The sequence below is a fragment of the Poecilia mexicana genome, unplaced genomic scaffold, assembly GCF_051168715.1.
Source record: "Poecilia mexicana isolate PSO_F unplaced genomic scaffold, ASM5116871v1 scaffold_1, whole genome shotgun sequence".
Lineage (NCBI taxonomy): Eukaryota > Metazoa > Chordata > Actinopteri > Cyprinodontiformes > Poeciliidae > Poecilia > Poecilia mexicana.
Genome location: NW_028263370.1, coordinates 1,095,156 through 1,113,106, shown reverse-complemented (window position 1 = coordinate 1,113,106; position 17,951 = coordinate 1,095,156). Strand labels below are relative to the sequence as shown.

The window sequence follows — 17,951 nt, the reverse complement described above, 5'->3', positions numbered from 1 at the left end:
ATCAGGAGCTTTGCATGAAAGCTCCCTGTGTTCATATAGATCCTGATTCGATCCACTCCTGGAAATGAGAAAAGCATCAACGAAGGAACAGCTTTTTTTCTCCATTCTCGTCATTAGTTTTCCAACTTCAGGGTCTTAACCTCTCCACTGACAAAATAAAGAAACAGCCTGTCAGCAAAAGGCAGTTTATTTCACCACAGAGCACAAAGGAAAGGCATCAGAACAAAGAAAAAACAAACTATAGAAACAAACATCGAAGGAATCTTGTGATTTTTCTTGTTTTTTCTTGCCTTTTTAAAATTATGTTTTACTTTTGACGTTTTCCTCCTGAACATCCAACAGCACTCACTCAGGACAAATCAGAACAAGTGTGAGAGAAGGAGGGTTAGTAAACTTTATACCAGTTACAGTCATACCCAGGGGTGAAAGTAGTTTTAAATTCTTGGGGGTACTATGACAAAAGCATATATTTATATATATTGATTCTTTGTGTGCTTTAGAATTTCTGTGCTGATAATTTTTTTTGCGAAGTGATAAAAGCTGGGTAGCCCTTGAATTGCTACAAAATAAAGCTGTATTTCCTCCTTCAGCCCACTGGCTGCAATGTTGACACCTTGAGATGCCATGAGACCTAAATTCTGAACATCACGTCATGGAGAGCATCCCAGTTTTCCATGTCTGGCATATAACCATTCATTTTAGCTTTTAAACTGGTTCTATTGATCCTGTGTCTGGACACAGGATCAATAGAACCTGTGCCAGCATCATGACCTGTTTGTTCTGAAGATGCAGCTTCCACTTCCACGCCTCCTCACCCTGACTCTCACACTGACAGGAGGAACCACAGAGCTCTGTTAGGTTAAAGTTCATCTTCTGAAGTTGGGATGTTTTTCCTCCAACAGGTTCCAGAGGAATCACCTCAAACCAGATGTTGGACTGGATTTTATTTCAATGTCATTTGTGAATGTTAGAGCCTCATTTTCAACAGAGGAGCTATAAAGATGGAAAAAGGTTATCATTTTGGAGAAAGTCTCATCAACATCAATATTTCTACTAAATAAGAGGCAAAAAAAATTTGATAGAGGAAAAATGTCTCAGACTCTGAGCTCAAAGCGAGATGCCAGAGAGCAATAAAACTATTATTTTGAATTAGACAATTTAATTTCACATAATTATCACGGTAGAAGCCATTTGTTTGTTAAATACTTATGAAACATATTTACAGTGTATGATGTTTGTTGTAAATGACATATACTCACAAAGAAAGGTAATTAGTCCAAGTTTGTCGTTTATTGAACGTTCAGAAACTACAGCGGTTGTGACACGTCACAACAAAGGTAAAATAACTGAATAGGTGATCAACTGTAAACCACTCACACCTTTTTATTCTCCGTCTCTCTTTGTCATTTAAGCACACCCATTGCCGTGGCAACCGCCTGCGCTCCTCGAGCCGAGTACTGATTACGTTCAGTCCATTACGATATATTTATATACGATACGATATTATTTTGCGATCATTAATAAGCCTCTCATGAACACAGCGGTGGTTGATTAGTTAATTTTAAACACCTGCTCTGCTAGTTATTTTGGTAATGGAACCGAAACGCACATAATTGCGCAACACCTTGTTGAAACAATAATCACTGAGATTATTATTGTTGGGTCATTAACTTGAACACGTTTTGTTGATTTTGTTGTTCTTTAATAAAGTTATGAACGTTTTGATAAGGAGTCAGAGGAGGACGTGCTGGTCTCAGCGTTCTGGCAGCGTTCAGTTTGTCATCTAATCGGCTCAAAACCTTCCGCGACCAACGTGTTGCAGCCCTGCTCTAGCAAAGAACAGTTCAGAAACAATATGAAATGGGGGGTGGGGGGAGCTATTTATTTATAATTTTATAATCTATTTATAGCTATTTATAATCATGACTGATTAAGTCGTGTTTTGGATTGTTCTTGAAAAACTAATCAGTCACGGCTGCACAGTGCACTGCACTGCACTGATTTTTTATAGCAGACAGCCGCTCCCCTCTCTTGCAGGTACTGCGTACCCCTGTTAAACCTTTTAGGGCTATGGAGGGCTAAGGCTGCCTTACCCCCCTACATTCACCCCTGGTCATACCTGAAAATCAAAAATCCCAGCAACCCACAAAATAGATCATCTTTCATCTAAATGTCCACTGTATGCCAGGTCTTCAACAAACACCTCTAGTAATCTACTGTAAGAGGCTGAATCAATAATCGCTCCTCTGAAAGTGCCTAAGATCTGAACTGAGAATGATACTGGAGCTGCTATATAAAGCATGGTACTGTTAGCCCCCGGCATGCATTGGTACCTCTAAGCACATTTATCCATTGAACGCCAGTTGATGTGTATTCTGTGTACAACAAATACCGCAATGGAAACATTATAACTATACCATATAACTGTCAAAGTCTTTGTCTAATTATGGCTGATTTAGCTAATTTACATTCTTGTATTTATTGTATACACTGTTTTCATTCTCAATTCATCATCTCCTTTACAAAAACAGATTATTGGTTTTGTTTTATTAAAATAAATGTAATAAATGTCATATGATCAAATGTGATGGGTTTGCTTCACTGTAAACATCATATGTTTTCAGGCCACACATTGTTATAATGAATGTAGAATTGGACTGAGACTCAAAGACATATCTACATAAAAAGATTCATAGTCAAAGAAGAACTGCTGAGTGCTTTAAAAAACTACATTTGGCCCCTTGAAAGGAAAATGTAAAAAATTGGGAGATCATTGGAGTAAATTTCTGACTGACACACAGTGACAGTCAGAAATTTACAGTATTCAGTGTATGAAAGGAAAAAAAACCCACGCTCACTTTGAAAACCAACTAACACAGTATTATAATTAAGGCGTGTGTGGTGCAGTGAGTGACGTGTTTTTCCACCTCTTGGCCAAGCAGAGGAAACACTGTGAGTGAGAAAAGCAGCCGGCTGGTGTCCTCGTTTCTGCCGTACCAAAATACGACTCAGTCATGTCAAAAAATTTCTCCACTTTAATTTACGAAGGCATACAGTAGAGTGTCTCTGGCCAACCTGACAAACAGTAACACAATTATTTACATTTTGGTTTTGAGTGTATTCTTCACAACCTGAACAGCCATTTTTATGCACTTTGATGTCACCCTCCTCATGATTGATGCAACTAAACATGCAGAAGATTGAATAATTTATTTGAATTACTGCTGACACAAAATGAAGAGCATCAAGCCTTCAGTTGCTCAAAGCATTTTGGGTGAGAACTTTTTTTCCATCCCAACAAATTTGACAAGAGTTAATCAGGGATACTGTGTTGTTCTGGTGGAAATGACTTTGTTACTTTTAGATTTTCCATTTCCATCAACATTGGCTTCTGAAGCTGCTAAAGTCTCTGTTGCATGAACCATCTTGCTGGAATTTGAGTGTTTTTCTTCAATAAAACATTCAATTAGTTTAATCAGACTGCTTTAGCACCTGTTTCCTCTGTTCCATCCTAAAAATATTTTAATGCACAGTGCTTTAAAATGTTGCAAGCAAGGGCCTCTAATATTTAAATAGCTAAAATAATTTATTTATAAAATGGTAGCAATCAGCTTAGATATGTGGAGCTTTTTTAATAGGAATTTATGCAGTTTTTTTGTTTGATTTTCTATGAATGACCTCACTAGTAAAATGTCTATTTAAAATTGCTAATTTCCTTGAGCTAATGGTCTGTGCCATTTTGAGCATGCGGAGAAGAAAATATTCAGAAAAATAAATACAGCACCCTCTACTTTTATTGGTACCATTGGTAAAGATGTATAAAATGCATGAAAAGAGATTAATCATGCTGAAGTTGCATCATTTATTTATAAATCTTCCTCATACCTTTGAGTTAACTGTTGAGTACCACAGGGCGTGGTGCTCGGGCCAGTTCTTTTGTCTGTAAAGATATGCCTCTTCTTGGTAAAATTATTGGGCATCATGGGATCCAATTCAATCGTTTTGCTGACGATACACTGATGTATTCAATGAAGAAAGTCTCTTGAAGACAAAAAACTCTGGTCGATCTAATTTTCTGCTTTTGAATAGTCATTCCAAAAAAAACAACAACAAAAAAAACACCATACCTTCCGGGATGGTGATTTTTCTTTCTGATTTTTTTTTCAATTTTTTTCTGATTTCCCTTCAGATTTCCCTTGTGGGGTATTTAAAGAAGACAGAGACAAATCATAAGTGGAGTGTAACTCAGGAGTTGTGTATTTTTTTCATCAAAGATAGTCTGCCTACAATTTGTGCTGGTGAGGGACGAGACGAACAGTCTGTCCATTGTACTGCTGAAGATAGGAGATGAGAGAGGAGATTAGAAGAATAAGACTTCTCTGCAGCTGTTCTCTCTCGTGTGACGATGGGAGCAAAATACAGGGAGATATGGAGCACAAGAGGGTCTCTCGCTTCTTCTCTCTGCTAAAGTTCACTGACAGGAACACTTGTGCAACATTATCCCATAATGCAGCATATGACCAGTCAGACCCTCCACTCTGGTCACATGCACTGGAGGTGGAGGCCTTTTCCATCTGGCTCATGCTGCTTCCAGTAGGCAGTGCTCCGACTCGGTTTAGTGACAACGCTGTCATCAGTCTTATGTACATGAGGGGGAAGGAAACTTTCAGTGCTAACGCAGGTGTATTTGGTGTTTCCCACCTTTCAGCTCAGTTGCACATTTACAGAGGTTCAAAGCAGTGGTCAACATACATGTACAACTGCTGGAATCCACAGGTTCAAATATCAGTCAGATCCACTCTGCTTCCATATGTCAGTGTCTGTATAGGTTCATCAGTGTCAGAGCAAAGTCCTTTATGCTTGGAATGGTGGCGGGTTTCACAGTTGCAGTCACAGAAGCGTGAAAGTCATTGCAGCATGATGTCTTTGAGGTTCTCCTGCAGAATTGTGTCCTTGACGGCGTGAAAGACGAAGCGGATGTTTTCTGTGTCCACTGCAGTGGTGAAGTGGTGGAACAGCGGCTTCCCCCGGTTTCTCCTCTTCCGACTGAACGACTGGACCAGGAACTCCTGGAGGAAGCAGGGCAGGAACAGGAAGTGTAAGTTAGTGTGGCAAGTTTGTAATTAAAGTATTCCTACACCTTCAACTGTTCTACAGTTCTAACCATAAACTAAAAATGATCCACCAAAACTATGTAATGCATACTTAGTTTACAAATTGTTTAGATATTTTATTTTTTATTCAATTCTATTCTATTCTGTAATCTACAAAATGTTGCAAAAGCCACCTAAATGATAAAAAAGATAAGTTCTCTTGTGAAATTTAATCTCAGCACTTCACATCACCATAGACACACCATAAACACACAGTGGTGGCAGCATCATGCTGAGAAGGAATTCCTGCAGCAGGAGCAAAGAAGCTGGTTAGAGCTGATGCGAGAAGAAGACCTGATAGGCTGAAAAAGATTTAACTTTTCAGCCAACCAAAGACTCCAGAGAAACCTTCAGAAGTGTGATGGAATAGTTTGGATCAAAGTATATTCATCTGTTAAAAAGGCCCAAAATAAGGTACAAAAATAAATTTGATTGAAAATCTGTTGCAAGTCTCAAAATTGTCAATGTCAGTGTTAAATTTATTTATATAGGCATCATGGGATCCAATTCAATCGTTTTGCTGACGATACGCTGTAAGAAGCCGAGCTGCTGCATTCTGGATCACTTGAAGATGCTGCATCTGGGATTTATCCATGCTTTTATATGATGAATTATAATAATCCAATTGAGATTTAATGAAGGCATAGATAATTCCTTCAAAATCCTTAAAAAAAAAAAAAAAAAAAAAAAAAAAGATTTCACCTTTGCTAAAATCCGTAAGTGATAAAAGCTGGATTTAACAACAGAACTAACTTATTGGTCAAATTTTAAACAGCTATCAAAGATAAAACCAAGATTCCTGGCTGAAGTCCGACAAAACTGAGCTAAAGCACCAAGTATGAAATCTGGATTTTTAGTGTGAAGGTTTTGACCAAATAATTTGACTTGAGTTTTACTATGATTTACTAAAAATTGTCATTCAGAGATGTTTTCCATCAAATCAACTGAGTATAAATTATTTATAAAAGAACAAATTGCATTGATGAGTGCTGAATCAAAGAGCTCGATGCAAATGTATGCCACATCTTTTGTAAAATGTAAAGAAAATTTGAAAGCCATGGATCTCTTTCCTTCCAGTAAGAAGTTAGGGTTGAAACCAGAAGTTTACATACACCAAATAAAGAAACATCTCCCCCCTCAATACGCTACAAAGGCAGCTTTCTTTGTCACTGTTTGAAGTTAAATCAGACCAAACATCTCTTGCGTTGGGTTAGCTGGAATCACCAAAATGATTTTTATTTGCTAAATGAAACAACAGTGAGAGCAATAATATGCCAGAGATTTATTTGTTAATGTCTACAGAATAACGATCTCTTGAAACAATGAGGTAAAGTCCAGATGATCATGTCTTGGCTTTGGCAACTTCTGACAGGTTGCCAAAGCAACCTAATTAACTCAACATTTGAGTTAATTACCTATGGATGTAGTTTAAAAAAGGTGTGTGTCATTTTATCTGGTGTGTGTAAACTTCTGCTTTCAGCTGTATGTGGGTCTTTTACTGGCATCTTTCTTGTTGTAACATGAACATTTAAGCTCTACTTTTTAAGAGGGACTGTACTTTGAAGCAAGAAAAATGCCTAAGAAAGCAATATCAGGTTTGCCATGAACTTTTACCGTTATTGCTTAAAAACTACGATAAACTGTTAAAAAACCTAAAATAAATGGTCTATTTGAGTAAACACTCTCCGTCTGTTAAGAAGTAAATCTGGTCTGGTGGAGACACAATGCACAACACACTTATGTGAAATCATCACATAAAATGATCAGAATTCCACTCCAGAATTATTCTCTAGTTGTGTTACTGTAAAATGAGATTGGTGGTCATAATGTGACAAATGTTGAAAAGTTTTAGAGGTATGAATGTTTTTTTACACAAGCTACAATGGCTCAAAAACAACCAGAACTTAAAGAACAACCAAGTTATAGTTGGTCTTTGAAGGCTCCTCTCCTCTCCTCTCTTTTCTTTTCTTCTGTTTTCCTTTCTTACAGCCAAAACAAATCATGAAGGAATATTGGCAGAGGCAAAACTTGAAACAAAGCATGATCATGAACATTCACAAACTGCTTTTGTAGCAGACAAAAGCCTGTTTCTGATTAGTCACCTGTACATTATCCAGGAGGCGGGGGTCTCCTCTGAACTCAGGGAAGTTCTTGCGGATGTCCACGGTGCGGATCTTCTCCACCAACAGATCCGTTTTGTTGAGAAACAGGATGATGGAGACATTGAGGAAAAGCTTGTTATTGACGATGGTCTCGAAGATGTTCATGCTCTCCACCAGGCGGTTTGTCCTGCGGTCCTCCATCAATACCTGCACACAAACACACTCTACATTATACTTTGTTTGGGTTGTTTGGTTCCAAGCCTTATCAGAGGAACAATTAATGATTCAGCCATAATCATATGACCCCTGATTTGAACTGGAGCCATATCTGTGAGAACAAGCAGGGCTCCTCAATACGCTACAAAGGCATCTTTGTATCAATCTCAGATGTTGAGATTCTTGTCCATTTTATAAGTCCAAAAGTCAAGAGCCTGCATGAAAAACATTTTTACAGTATCAGCATCACATAATAATAATAGTCTATCCTGTAATGCTCTCTCCACATTATGCACTGTATTTAGATCACTATTCTAAGTGGCTCTCATGCAGCCTCTACATAATGGTGCAGCATTAGTTCAAATGTGTTAAACCAGTCCTGCTTTAACCACCAAGGTGTCTGCAGCATTATGATGTCTGTACTAACAGTGATATTTTAGATGCTTTACCTACAATTCTCATTTTCAATTCCAGCAGATTTTATGATTATACAAAATATAAATCAACATTTTTAACTGTCCATCATTTATACTCCCCAGTGCCCATCTCCAGTGGTTATTGGACAAGATGTGGGACAGGTCCATCACAGAGACACAGGACAAACATTCATGCACACAACCATATGCAGAAAGACTCCAGGCTGGGATTTGAACCCAGGTCCTCCTTACTGTGCAGCCATTTTTAACTAGTATTTTCCAACCTTCAGTACATGTCATTCATATCAAAGAAACTGCTCATATTTAATAAAAATAAATGAAGTGCAACAGCTCCAGCCAGAAAACTTAGCGGGGTACGGTCGGGTACTGCGTACCCCTAAAAGATTTAGCGGGGGTACGCAGTACCTGCAAGAGAGGGGAGTGGCTGTAAAAAAATCAATGGGTTCACTGAGCAGCCTTGAGTGCACCCACTAATCAGCTGTGACTGATTAGTTTTTCAAGAACAATCTAAAATACGACTTAATCAGTTAATAAATCACTTTTTTCCTATTTCATATTGTTTCTGAACTCTTCGTGCTTTACTAGAGCAGGGCTGCAATACGTCGGTCGCGGAAGGTTTTGAGCCGATCTTGGCATTGGGTGACAAACTGAACGCCGCCAGGATGCTGAGACTAGCATGTCCTCCTCTGACTTGCTTAAAACGTTCGTAACTTTATTAAAGAACAACAAAAAAAAAAAAAATCAACAAAACGTGTTCAAATTAATGACACAACAAAAATAATAATCTCAGCGATTATTGTTTCAACAAGGTGTTAAGCAATTCTGTGCGTTTCGGTTCCATTACCAAAATAACTAGCAGAGCAGGAGTTTAAAATTAACTAATCAACCACCGCTGTGTTCAGGGAGGCTTATTAATGATCGCAAAATAAATTTCAAGCCTGAAAACCTGATATCGTAACGGACTGAATGTTATATTTTTAACGTAATCTCTGGTCGGCTTGTGGAGCGCAGGCGGTTGCCATGTGTTTAAATGACAAAGTGAGACAGAGAATAAAAAGGGGTGAGTGGTTTAGAGTTGATCACCTGTTCGGGTTGCTTTACCTTTGTTTATCTTTGCCTTGGCGCATCACAGCCACTTTAGTTCCTGAACGTTCAATAAACGACAAACTTGGACTAATTACCACGTCATTCACAACAAATATCAAACACGGTAAATATGTTTCATTAAGTATTTAACAAACAAATGGCTTCTACCACGATAATTATGTGAAATTAAATTCACATAATTATCGCGTAATTATCACATAATTATAACTAATGTGTCTGCTATTTATCCTGTTGTTCCTCCAGGCTGGGAAAACCAGGCATTCTTCTGTTGGTTCATGTGCTTCGTCCTACATCCAAAGGCCACAAGAAGAATTAAAAACGGCTCATGTCAAACTGTGGACCATGTTGTCAGATATGTGCAGGTATGTGGTTATTCTAATGATCCTACTTCTTCGTAGAAGCACTTTCTCATTGGCTTTGTTTGCTATCTGAATGTAGCTGTGCTTCTAAATATATTTAATAAATGTTATTATTCGTCTTCTTATCATTATGTCAAAGATGCAAGCCAGTGTTGAAGCCTTCCTCATTGCCGTGCAACCAGGACAGCCCTTCCTCCTGCATGTTGGTGAAAACAAGAGCAGCACCAAAGACACTGCACCATCAGTGATCACAAGATCATCCAAAGTAGCTTCAGATGAACTTTCAAAGCACACTTCACCTTCAGTGCAAAGTACCATGGATTAATTTACTGGCTGGATTAATTTACAATGTCTGTAAATTAATCCAGCCTACAGTTTTCAACATTGATGTGACTTGCATGACAATCGAGGAGTTTAAGATCCTTGCTTTTACTTTACCTGGCAGAGTGGACACTGCTAGGTCCACTCTGGACCTGGCAGAGTGGACCTGGCAGGACCTGGCTCCACTTATTGTTGGAGCCATTTATTCTTTATTTTCATTATCCATTTGAATTTTGTTAGTTTATTCTTAAATTTATATTTTTTGTATTATTTACAGAACTTATTTGTAGGTTAATAATTGTTGATTTTATTTATCTTTTGTTTTATTATTTTTCTTTATTTTTTTTCTAAGCAAACAGGAAGTAAGGTGGGTTGGTCCACTTTCTATAAGTGTAGGGGCCTGGTAAAGGACCAGCAGGCATTTGGGTTACGGGCCTATGGTTTTTACCAGTGCAAGAGAGGTAGCAGAGAAAACAAAAGGAAGTTTGGACTTTGTATTTGTTTTTTGCAAAGATGTGAAAATAAATCATGAAGAACAATTTACAAGTTTGTATACTCAACCTTCTTTTGCCTGCGTTGAAGAGAGAAACTTGACCCCAGTGCCTCAGTGGCTTAATGGAACTTTTGTTGGATGTTTGGTTTGACAAACAATCACCACTACAATTATGATGATCATTTAAATGTACACTGTATCAATAAGAGGATTTGTTTTATCTTCTTCCAATTAAGGACTTGGTTTATTACAGTCCCTGTGGCAAGCAGTTTTCTGCATGGTCAGTATTGAAGGCCATATTGTCTATGAGAGGGTCCAGCCAACATTCCAGGCAGGACAGTGTTGTCCATCTTCTTCATCTTCAACCTCCAATATCAACATGAGGCAGCCAAGACTTTGGAGTTCATTCAACGGTAAAACCATTCCTATAATTTTTTTTTTACAATGACATGGTTTTAAAGTTCTAAAGCAAGTTATGATTAACATTTGACAATGGTGATAATGTTTTCTCTTTACGTAATTAAAAACAGCTTTATTTATATATTGTACCAGCTGTATTCAAAATGCCACACTATTTGTATTCTCAGGAATTTTCCCATTTTTGATTTTGTTTTTAGTCGCTTCATTAGGATTAACCCAGAAAGGGGCACATAAGCCGGTCTTGGGAAGATGGTATCCAAAAAGACAGGAAAGACCTTTCAAAAGAAAAAGTGACGGTCAATGTTCAGGTTTCCACCCTCATCAAAAACCTGATGGACTTTGAGTGGCATCTCATTCAGGTTAGTTGTTCTTTTCTTTTCTTTGAAATCGCTCTTTTTCCTTATTATTTAGGATCTAAATTGTATTGTCTTTTCTTTTTCCATGTTGGACGGTGCCTTCATCTGCTTCTAATGAAGTAAGTGCCACTTGGACTCTTGAAAACCATTAATAGTTCACATTTTAAAACCCTGTTAATACTAGAATTCCACATTATTTCAGCCATGTTGAATTTTAGATTTTGGAAGTCATTTTTCTTTGATTTGTTTAGTGATACCCAAAGCATGGATATTTCTTTAAGAACTGTGTTTTTATGTTCATAAGATTGTAGAAATTAATGAGTCAAACCCAGTTTATGTCGCTGTAAACTGAAAGTCTTCAATTTTTATTCCAGTGTTAGTGAAACTATATATCGACTTTGAAGGCCTATTTTTTACCAGTTCTCTGAGGAATGGTTTTGTGTTATTTGTTTTGAATGTTTGAATAAACTGGAAATATATGTGGTTTGAGGCATAGTGGTGCCTTTAAATAAAAATTCTGTTCTGAAGGTCACTTATCGCATCCTCTTTTGTGTTATGTGAAGTTCTGATTATGCAGATTATGCATTTTAGAACCGCACCAATTGTAGCACTTCTAAGAAGCCTACACTGGGTCAGGTATTAATGTTCTATCGTAAAACTAAGACTGTACTTTAAAAAGTATCATTACAGTTTTCTTGGCAGTAGCTTACTCATAAAGTGAGTGCAGTAGTAAAACTAAATTTACTTTAAAAATACTGGAACTCTACTATTTGAAGGTATATTTACTTTAACCACTGTATTTTACGGTGGCCAACAGGTACAAACACCCAGCAAAGACGAGAAAAGCACATGCAACAAAAAAGAGATGCAAACAAAAAATGCTGAAAAGAGAAGTGATCCAGACCACTAGGGGGAGTCGAACAAAGAACAGCTTGTGTCCGAAGTCAGGTTTTGCATCTTTGGGTCCTCGACGACCGGAAGACAGAAGCTGTAGCTTTCAGCTAGCTGCTTAGCCTCTACCTTGGCGTTATGTTGCTTAGCAACCGTGACAACGTGAATCACGTAGCGGCAAAGAAAAAAAACGGACTCGAAATATTTTTTTTTTCTCCTGATTTCTCTGCTACTCTTCACTTTTTGTAATAAAGGCTGTTGCATATTTAAAAAATATGCTAGTCTGATTCTAAAATGTTCAAACACGTATAGCACATTTACACAAGGAATGTAAGCAAAGTCTCCCTTTTCAAATACTCTCCAGATCTCAGGTAAGACAATACAGTTTAATCAAACTATTGTATTTTTAGGCTTACGTTTAAAAAGTCAAACCGATTTGCTCAGGAATAAATGAAATATTTTAGTGAACCAAAATATTACAACTAGATGTTACCTGATTTAATGGACTCTTTGCACCTAGGGCGCTGACGTCACATCTCCATGAGCCAATGCGGCTCATTTGTTTCCGCTTTGAGTTACCATGACAGCTAGAAAAGACAAAGTCGTATTTGAGACGCAAATAAAGCAATACTATGAACATTGGTGTCTTCCTAATATAATGGGCTTTAAAGTTTTCATTAATTTCCAGGCAATCCTGAATTAAGAAGTCGGTGGCTTGTAGATATTTGTCGTTACCAGTTAAAGCTAACGCCACACTTCGTCAAAGTTTGCAGCCTTCACTTCGAATCAGCTTCTTTAGCCTAAATGTACCGAGGGGATACGGATGGTAAATAAAGGAGTCTCCCTGAGTTATTTCCATGGAATCACTTCTGTATTCAGCCTGAAAGAGCGAGTGTATGGGAACAAGTGAGCAGACCAGAGCCAGACAGCCGAGCAACTGATCCGCCTGTACACGCTGCTATAAACACAGTCATATTTGAGCGCTTCAACAGGAAACATGCTAAGGTAATAAAACGAAATAACACAGAGACATAACACGGTCATATTTTTCTAAAAGCAACAACTTTGAACCTGAACAGCTGAACCAGATCTCTGACACCAGAGCTGCTACTGTTAAGCTATGAGGCTTGTTGAGCTTCGTCAGGCTTCGGAAGTAAAAAGCCCGAACCGTAACCAAACCCGTTAGCCTCTGACACTAACGACAATAAACACACATAATATACTTGAAAATAAGGTAAAAATATTGTCCGTTGGAATGTTTAGATACATAAATAGCACATTTGGCTCAACAATGTCTGAGAATATTGCCTACTAGCATAAGCTAAGGTTAATGTTAGCCACAAAGTTTAAGAAAGTAAAACTCACCTTTGTGTCAGTGAATGTATAACGAGGCGTACATCTTAAAACCTTTCTCCAGCTTACTTGTTGGGGCTTCGGATCGATGTATATAGCTTAATCAAGCCCTGCAAGCACCTGGTGTAAAATGCCATTTTCAATAGATCGGAAACAACCGAGCCGCTTTTCCCCGAACGCGGAAGCTGAGGTGCAAAGAGCCCATATCTGTGATAACTGTCATTTGGGAAAGCCCAAATGAGTCAGGTGTTCTCCCGTGGTATACTAAACCTGGACCAGCTGGCAGCAGGTGAGGGGAGCTGGGTGTTAATACAGCGGGAGCAGACATCTCCGAAAACGTCGGAGCAATATTGCAATAAGGTGATGCACTGATGAACAGAGCAGAAATGTGAGATTTATACATCTACATTCTCGCCTACAAACATTGTTTAAATCATGTTGTGTCACGGTTGCTAAGCAACATATCGCCGAGGTGGAGGCTAGGCAGCTAGCTGAAGGCTTCAGCTTCTCTCTGCAATGCTCTCTGCCTTCGCAGGACCCCTCTTCCGCAGACCGGGTCGTTTCTCAAGCCCATGACAGAATAAGCTTGAAAGGATGCAGACCCTGAACTCTGATACAAAGCTCTAGTGGTCTGGAACACTTGTTTTTTTATATATATTTTTGCATCTCTTTTTTGTTTGCGTCTTTTCTTTGTTGTATTTGTTTTTCTCGTGTTTGCTTCGCATTTGCACCTGTCGACCACCGTAGTATTTTAACGATTCTGTTGGTGTCCATATGGTTATGTGTATTTGTTATAAGTAGCATTGTGATCACTGTTATGTGTAGAGTGTTATGGGGTTCCCCTGTCTGACTCTGCTGACTTCCACTCACATGTAATGGACCTGTCATGTGGGCGGGGGATCAGGGGAGCGAGAGGACCAGGACCGATGCTGATCTGACAGAACACCGGAAGAGCGGAGAGTTCAGTGTGTGTTAGCAGTGAAGCTATTCAGTTGAGTGTTACGGTTTGTTAGAGGGGCGAGCTGCAGTCTAAGGAATAGCAGCTCGCTCTTATTTCTAATAAACCCTGTTGACAGTACTACATCTGCGGTTGGCGTCATTACAGTATTTACTTACATACAGAGGCCAGCTTTTTTTTTTTTTTTTTTTTTTTTTACAGTTTTTTGGAAAGAACTGTAAAAGAACTGGCGTCTGTAGCTACCAGTATTTTTTTTATCGTTCTTTCAGAAAAACTACTGGCAGCTACAGACGCCAGAAGTTTACCGTTATTTCACAGTATCTATACCGTACTTGCATTGACGGTAACCTACTGTCAGGATTAATTACGGTACAGCTACTGTGCATTTACAGTAAACTTCTGGCATCTATAGCTGCCAGAAGTATGTTACTGTAAATTTACATGATTTACATGATTATTTCTTAGTGTGTATATAAAAATTCCCTTCTCACCCTCCGCGGGTGGTCTCTTTCATCCTCTGAGCTCGGGTCCTCTACCAGAGGCCTGGGAGCTTGAGGGTTCTGCGCAGTATCTTGGCTGTGCCTAAAACTGCACATTTCTGGACTGAGATGTCTGATGTTGTTCCTGGGATCTGTTTGAGCCACTGCTCCAGTTTGGGGGTGACTGCCCCGAGGGCCCCGATGACCACAGGCACCACTGTGGTCTTCACCTTTCAGACCTTCTCCAGTTCCTCTCTGAGGCCCTGGTATTTCTCCAGTTTCTCATGTTCCTTTTTCCTGATGTTGTGGTCACTTGGTATTGCTACATCCACCACAACGGCTTTCCTCTGTTCTTTATCCACCACCACAATGTCCGGTTGGTTCGCCATTACCATCTTGTCTGTCTGGATCTGGAAGTCCCACAGGATCTTAGCTCGGTCATTCTCCACCACCTTTGGGGGTGTTCCCCACTTTGACCTCGGGGCTTCCAGTCCATATTCGGCACAGATGTTCCTGTACACTATGCCCGCCACTTGGTTATGTCGTTCCATGTACGCTTTCCCTGCCAGCATCTTGCACCCTGCTGTTATGTGCTGGACTGTCTCAGAGGCCTCCTTGCACAACCTACACCTTGGGTCTTGTCTGGTGTGGTAGATCTGAGCCTCTATTGCTCTGGTGTTTAGGGCCTGTTCCTGGGCGGCCAGGATGAGGGCCTCTGTGCTGTCCTTGAGTCCAGCTTTCTCCAGCCATTGGTAGGATTTCCTGATATCAGCCACTTCAGTTATTTGTCGGTGGTACATCCCATGTAGGGGCTTGTCTTCCCATGATGGTTCATCCAGCATCTCGTCCTCTGTTCCCCATTGTCCGAGACATTCGCTGAGCACATCGTCCATTGAGGCTTTATCCTTGATGTATTTATGGATCTTGGATGTTTCATCCTGGACAGTGGCTCTCACACTCACTAGTCCTCTGCCTCCTTCCTTACGGCTTGTGTACAGTCTCAGGATGCTGGATTTGGGGTGGAACCCTCCATGCATGGTTAGTAGCTTCCGAGTCTTAACGTCCGTTGCCTTTATCTCTTCCATTGGCCAGCTAATTATTCCGGCAGGGTATCTGATTACTGGTAAGGCATAGCTGTTTATTGCACGGATCTTGTTCTTGCCATTGAGCTGGCTTCTCAGGACTTGCCTTATTCGTTGGAGGTATTTGGCTGTGGCTCCTTTCCTTGTGAACTCATCGAGGTTGCCATTTGCTTGTGGTATTCCCAGGTACTTGTAGCTGTGCTCTATGTCTGCTATCGTTCCCTCTGGGAGTGAGACCCCTTCTGTGCGGACGACCTTCCCTCTCTTTGTAACCATCCTGCCACACTTCTCTAGTCCGAATGACATCCCAATGTCAGTGCTGTAGATCCTGGTGGTGTGGATCAGTGAGTCGATGTCTCGCTCACTCTTGGCGTACAGCTTGATGTCATCCATGTAGAGGAGGTGACTGATTGTGGCCCCATTCTTGAGTCGGTATCCGTAGCCAGTCTTGTTGATGATTTGGCTAAGGGGGTTCAGGCCTATGCAGAACAGCAGTGGGGACAGAGCATCTCCTTGGTATATGCCACATTTGATGGACACTTGTGCAAGTGGTTTGCAGTTGGCTTCAAGGGTGGTTTTCCACAGCCCCATCGAGTTTGCAGTGAAGGCTCTTAGAGTCCTGTTGATGTTGTACATCTCTAAGCATTCAATGATCCAGGTATGTGGCATTGAGTCATAGGCTTTCTTGTAATCAATCCAAGCGGTGCACAGGTTGGTGTGTCGGGTTTTGCAGTCTCGGGCGACTGTGTGGTCTACAAGGAGTTGGTGTTTGGCTCCTCTGCTATTTATGCCGATGCCCTTCTGTGCAGTGCTCATGTATTTATCCATGTGCCCGCTTATCTTAGCTGCTATGATGCCTGACATGAGCTTCCATGTTGTAGAGCACATGTGTCAAACTCAAGGCCCGCGGGCCACATGTGGCCCGCCATGTCATTTTATGTGGCCCCTGCAGCATTTTATAGGCCGACATTGACTTACAATAGGTTTTGAGCACAAATTGGCTACAAACTACATCTCCCACAATGCATTCCGATTGTTACCAGCTAACATTACGGCTTCTCGCCACTAGAGAGCAGCAGAGTCGCCTCAAGCTGCTTATTGATTTTCAGAGCGAATAAAACTGAGACATCGACAAGCTAACATCAAAACGTCCAAGAAAAGAAATATCGATTTACAAGTAAGACTGTGAATAAAAATGTGTGTGAGTTGGTGTCAGGGCGGCAGGTCGCGCTAGACGTTATCTTGATCGACAACATACAAAAAATCGGTCATGTACTATTTTATCCGTGAAATTACAATCATATTAACATCGACTGTTTAGTTGCATTTTATGCGGTTTAGTTAATATTCACCGTGAATCCAGATCCCATCACAAATTAAGCAGATAAATGCATCTACATTTTTCTCGTAGTGACAAAAACTGAGGCCCCAATAACTTTTAATAAATTAAATTATGCGACTTCACTTAAATTAGCATCACTTCACCCGCTGGGGTCTGAATGTACTTCCTCCTGGTTCCCATCTGCAGAAAAATCAGCGCTAATTCATCAGTCAGTTGGATCTGTCTGATCCAAAAATCAACTGAACTCTGTGAGTGTTTTACCCTGTGCGGTCCGGTGTGAGCTTTTACCAGGATTTTTTTTTTTTTTTTGCGTGGTTTCGCTTCTCCGAAACGGACAGATGTTACGTCTGCAGCTCCTCCAGACCGCCGCTCTCCTGGGTAACGTGCACCAAGAAGGCTCCATTTGTTAAATCCGCTGAATGAGTTTCTCCCAGCGGTTTATTTTTTAGCCAAGCGTCTGTCTCTGCTAATGACATCTTCAATACATGTTTTGATCCCAGGCTTAGTTTATGGACTGAACAGACAGAAACAGTTACCATTATACATTTTGAACTGTTGATTTTATTTTTGAGCCATTTTTTTTAATTGTAAAATGTTGATTTTATTTTTGAACCATTTTTTATTTTCAAGTGTTGATTTTATTTTTGAACCATTTTTTTATTGTAGTGTTGATTTTATTTTTGAACCTTTTTTAATTGTAAAGTGTTGATTTTATTTTTGAACCCTTATTTATTTTGAAGTGTTGATTGTCTGAAGGACCTTACACAAGAATTGCCCCATCTGGGGTTTGAACCGATGACCTCAGCATTACCAGCACGGTGCTCTAACCTGCTGAGCTAACTCACCTACCTTACAAACTGTTGAGTTTCCATGGATTTAAGA

General features: G+C 39.8%; 1 protein-coding gene and 1 long non-coding RNA gene across 2 annotated transcripts in view; one reads left to right on the top strand and one right to left on the bottom strand.

Moving 5' to 3' along the window:
• Positions 1–171: 171 nt before the first annotated feature.
• Positions 172–17,951, bottom strand: part of gna12a (guanine nucleotide binding protein (G protein) alpha 12a) — a 106,449-nt gene continuing 88,669 nt past the window's right edge. Inside the window, exons 5-6 of the mRNA XM_088006518.1 lie at positions 7,256–7,462; positions 172–5,069 (exon numbers count right to left, since the gene is read on the bottom strand). Coding sequence (XP_087862644.1) covers positions 4,908–5,069; positions 7,256–7,462 — 369 coding nt within the window. The 3' untranslated portion in view covers positions 172–4,907. The remainder of the gene's footprint in view (positions 5,070–7,255; positions 7,463–17,951) is intronic.
• LOC106906026 (uncharacterized) lies at positions 9,096–11,284 on the top strand. Its single transcript, XR_015763679.1, has 5 exons — positions 9,096–9,377; positions 9,514–9,639; positions 10,425–10,601; positions 10,806–10,967; positions 11,085–11,284. It is a non-coding gene; the product is annotated as an uncharacterized LOC106906026 (long non-coding RNA).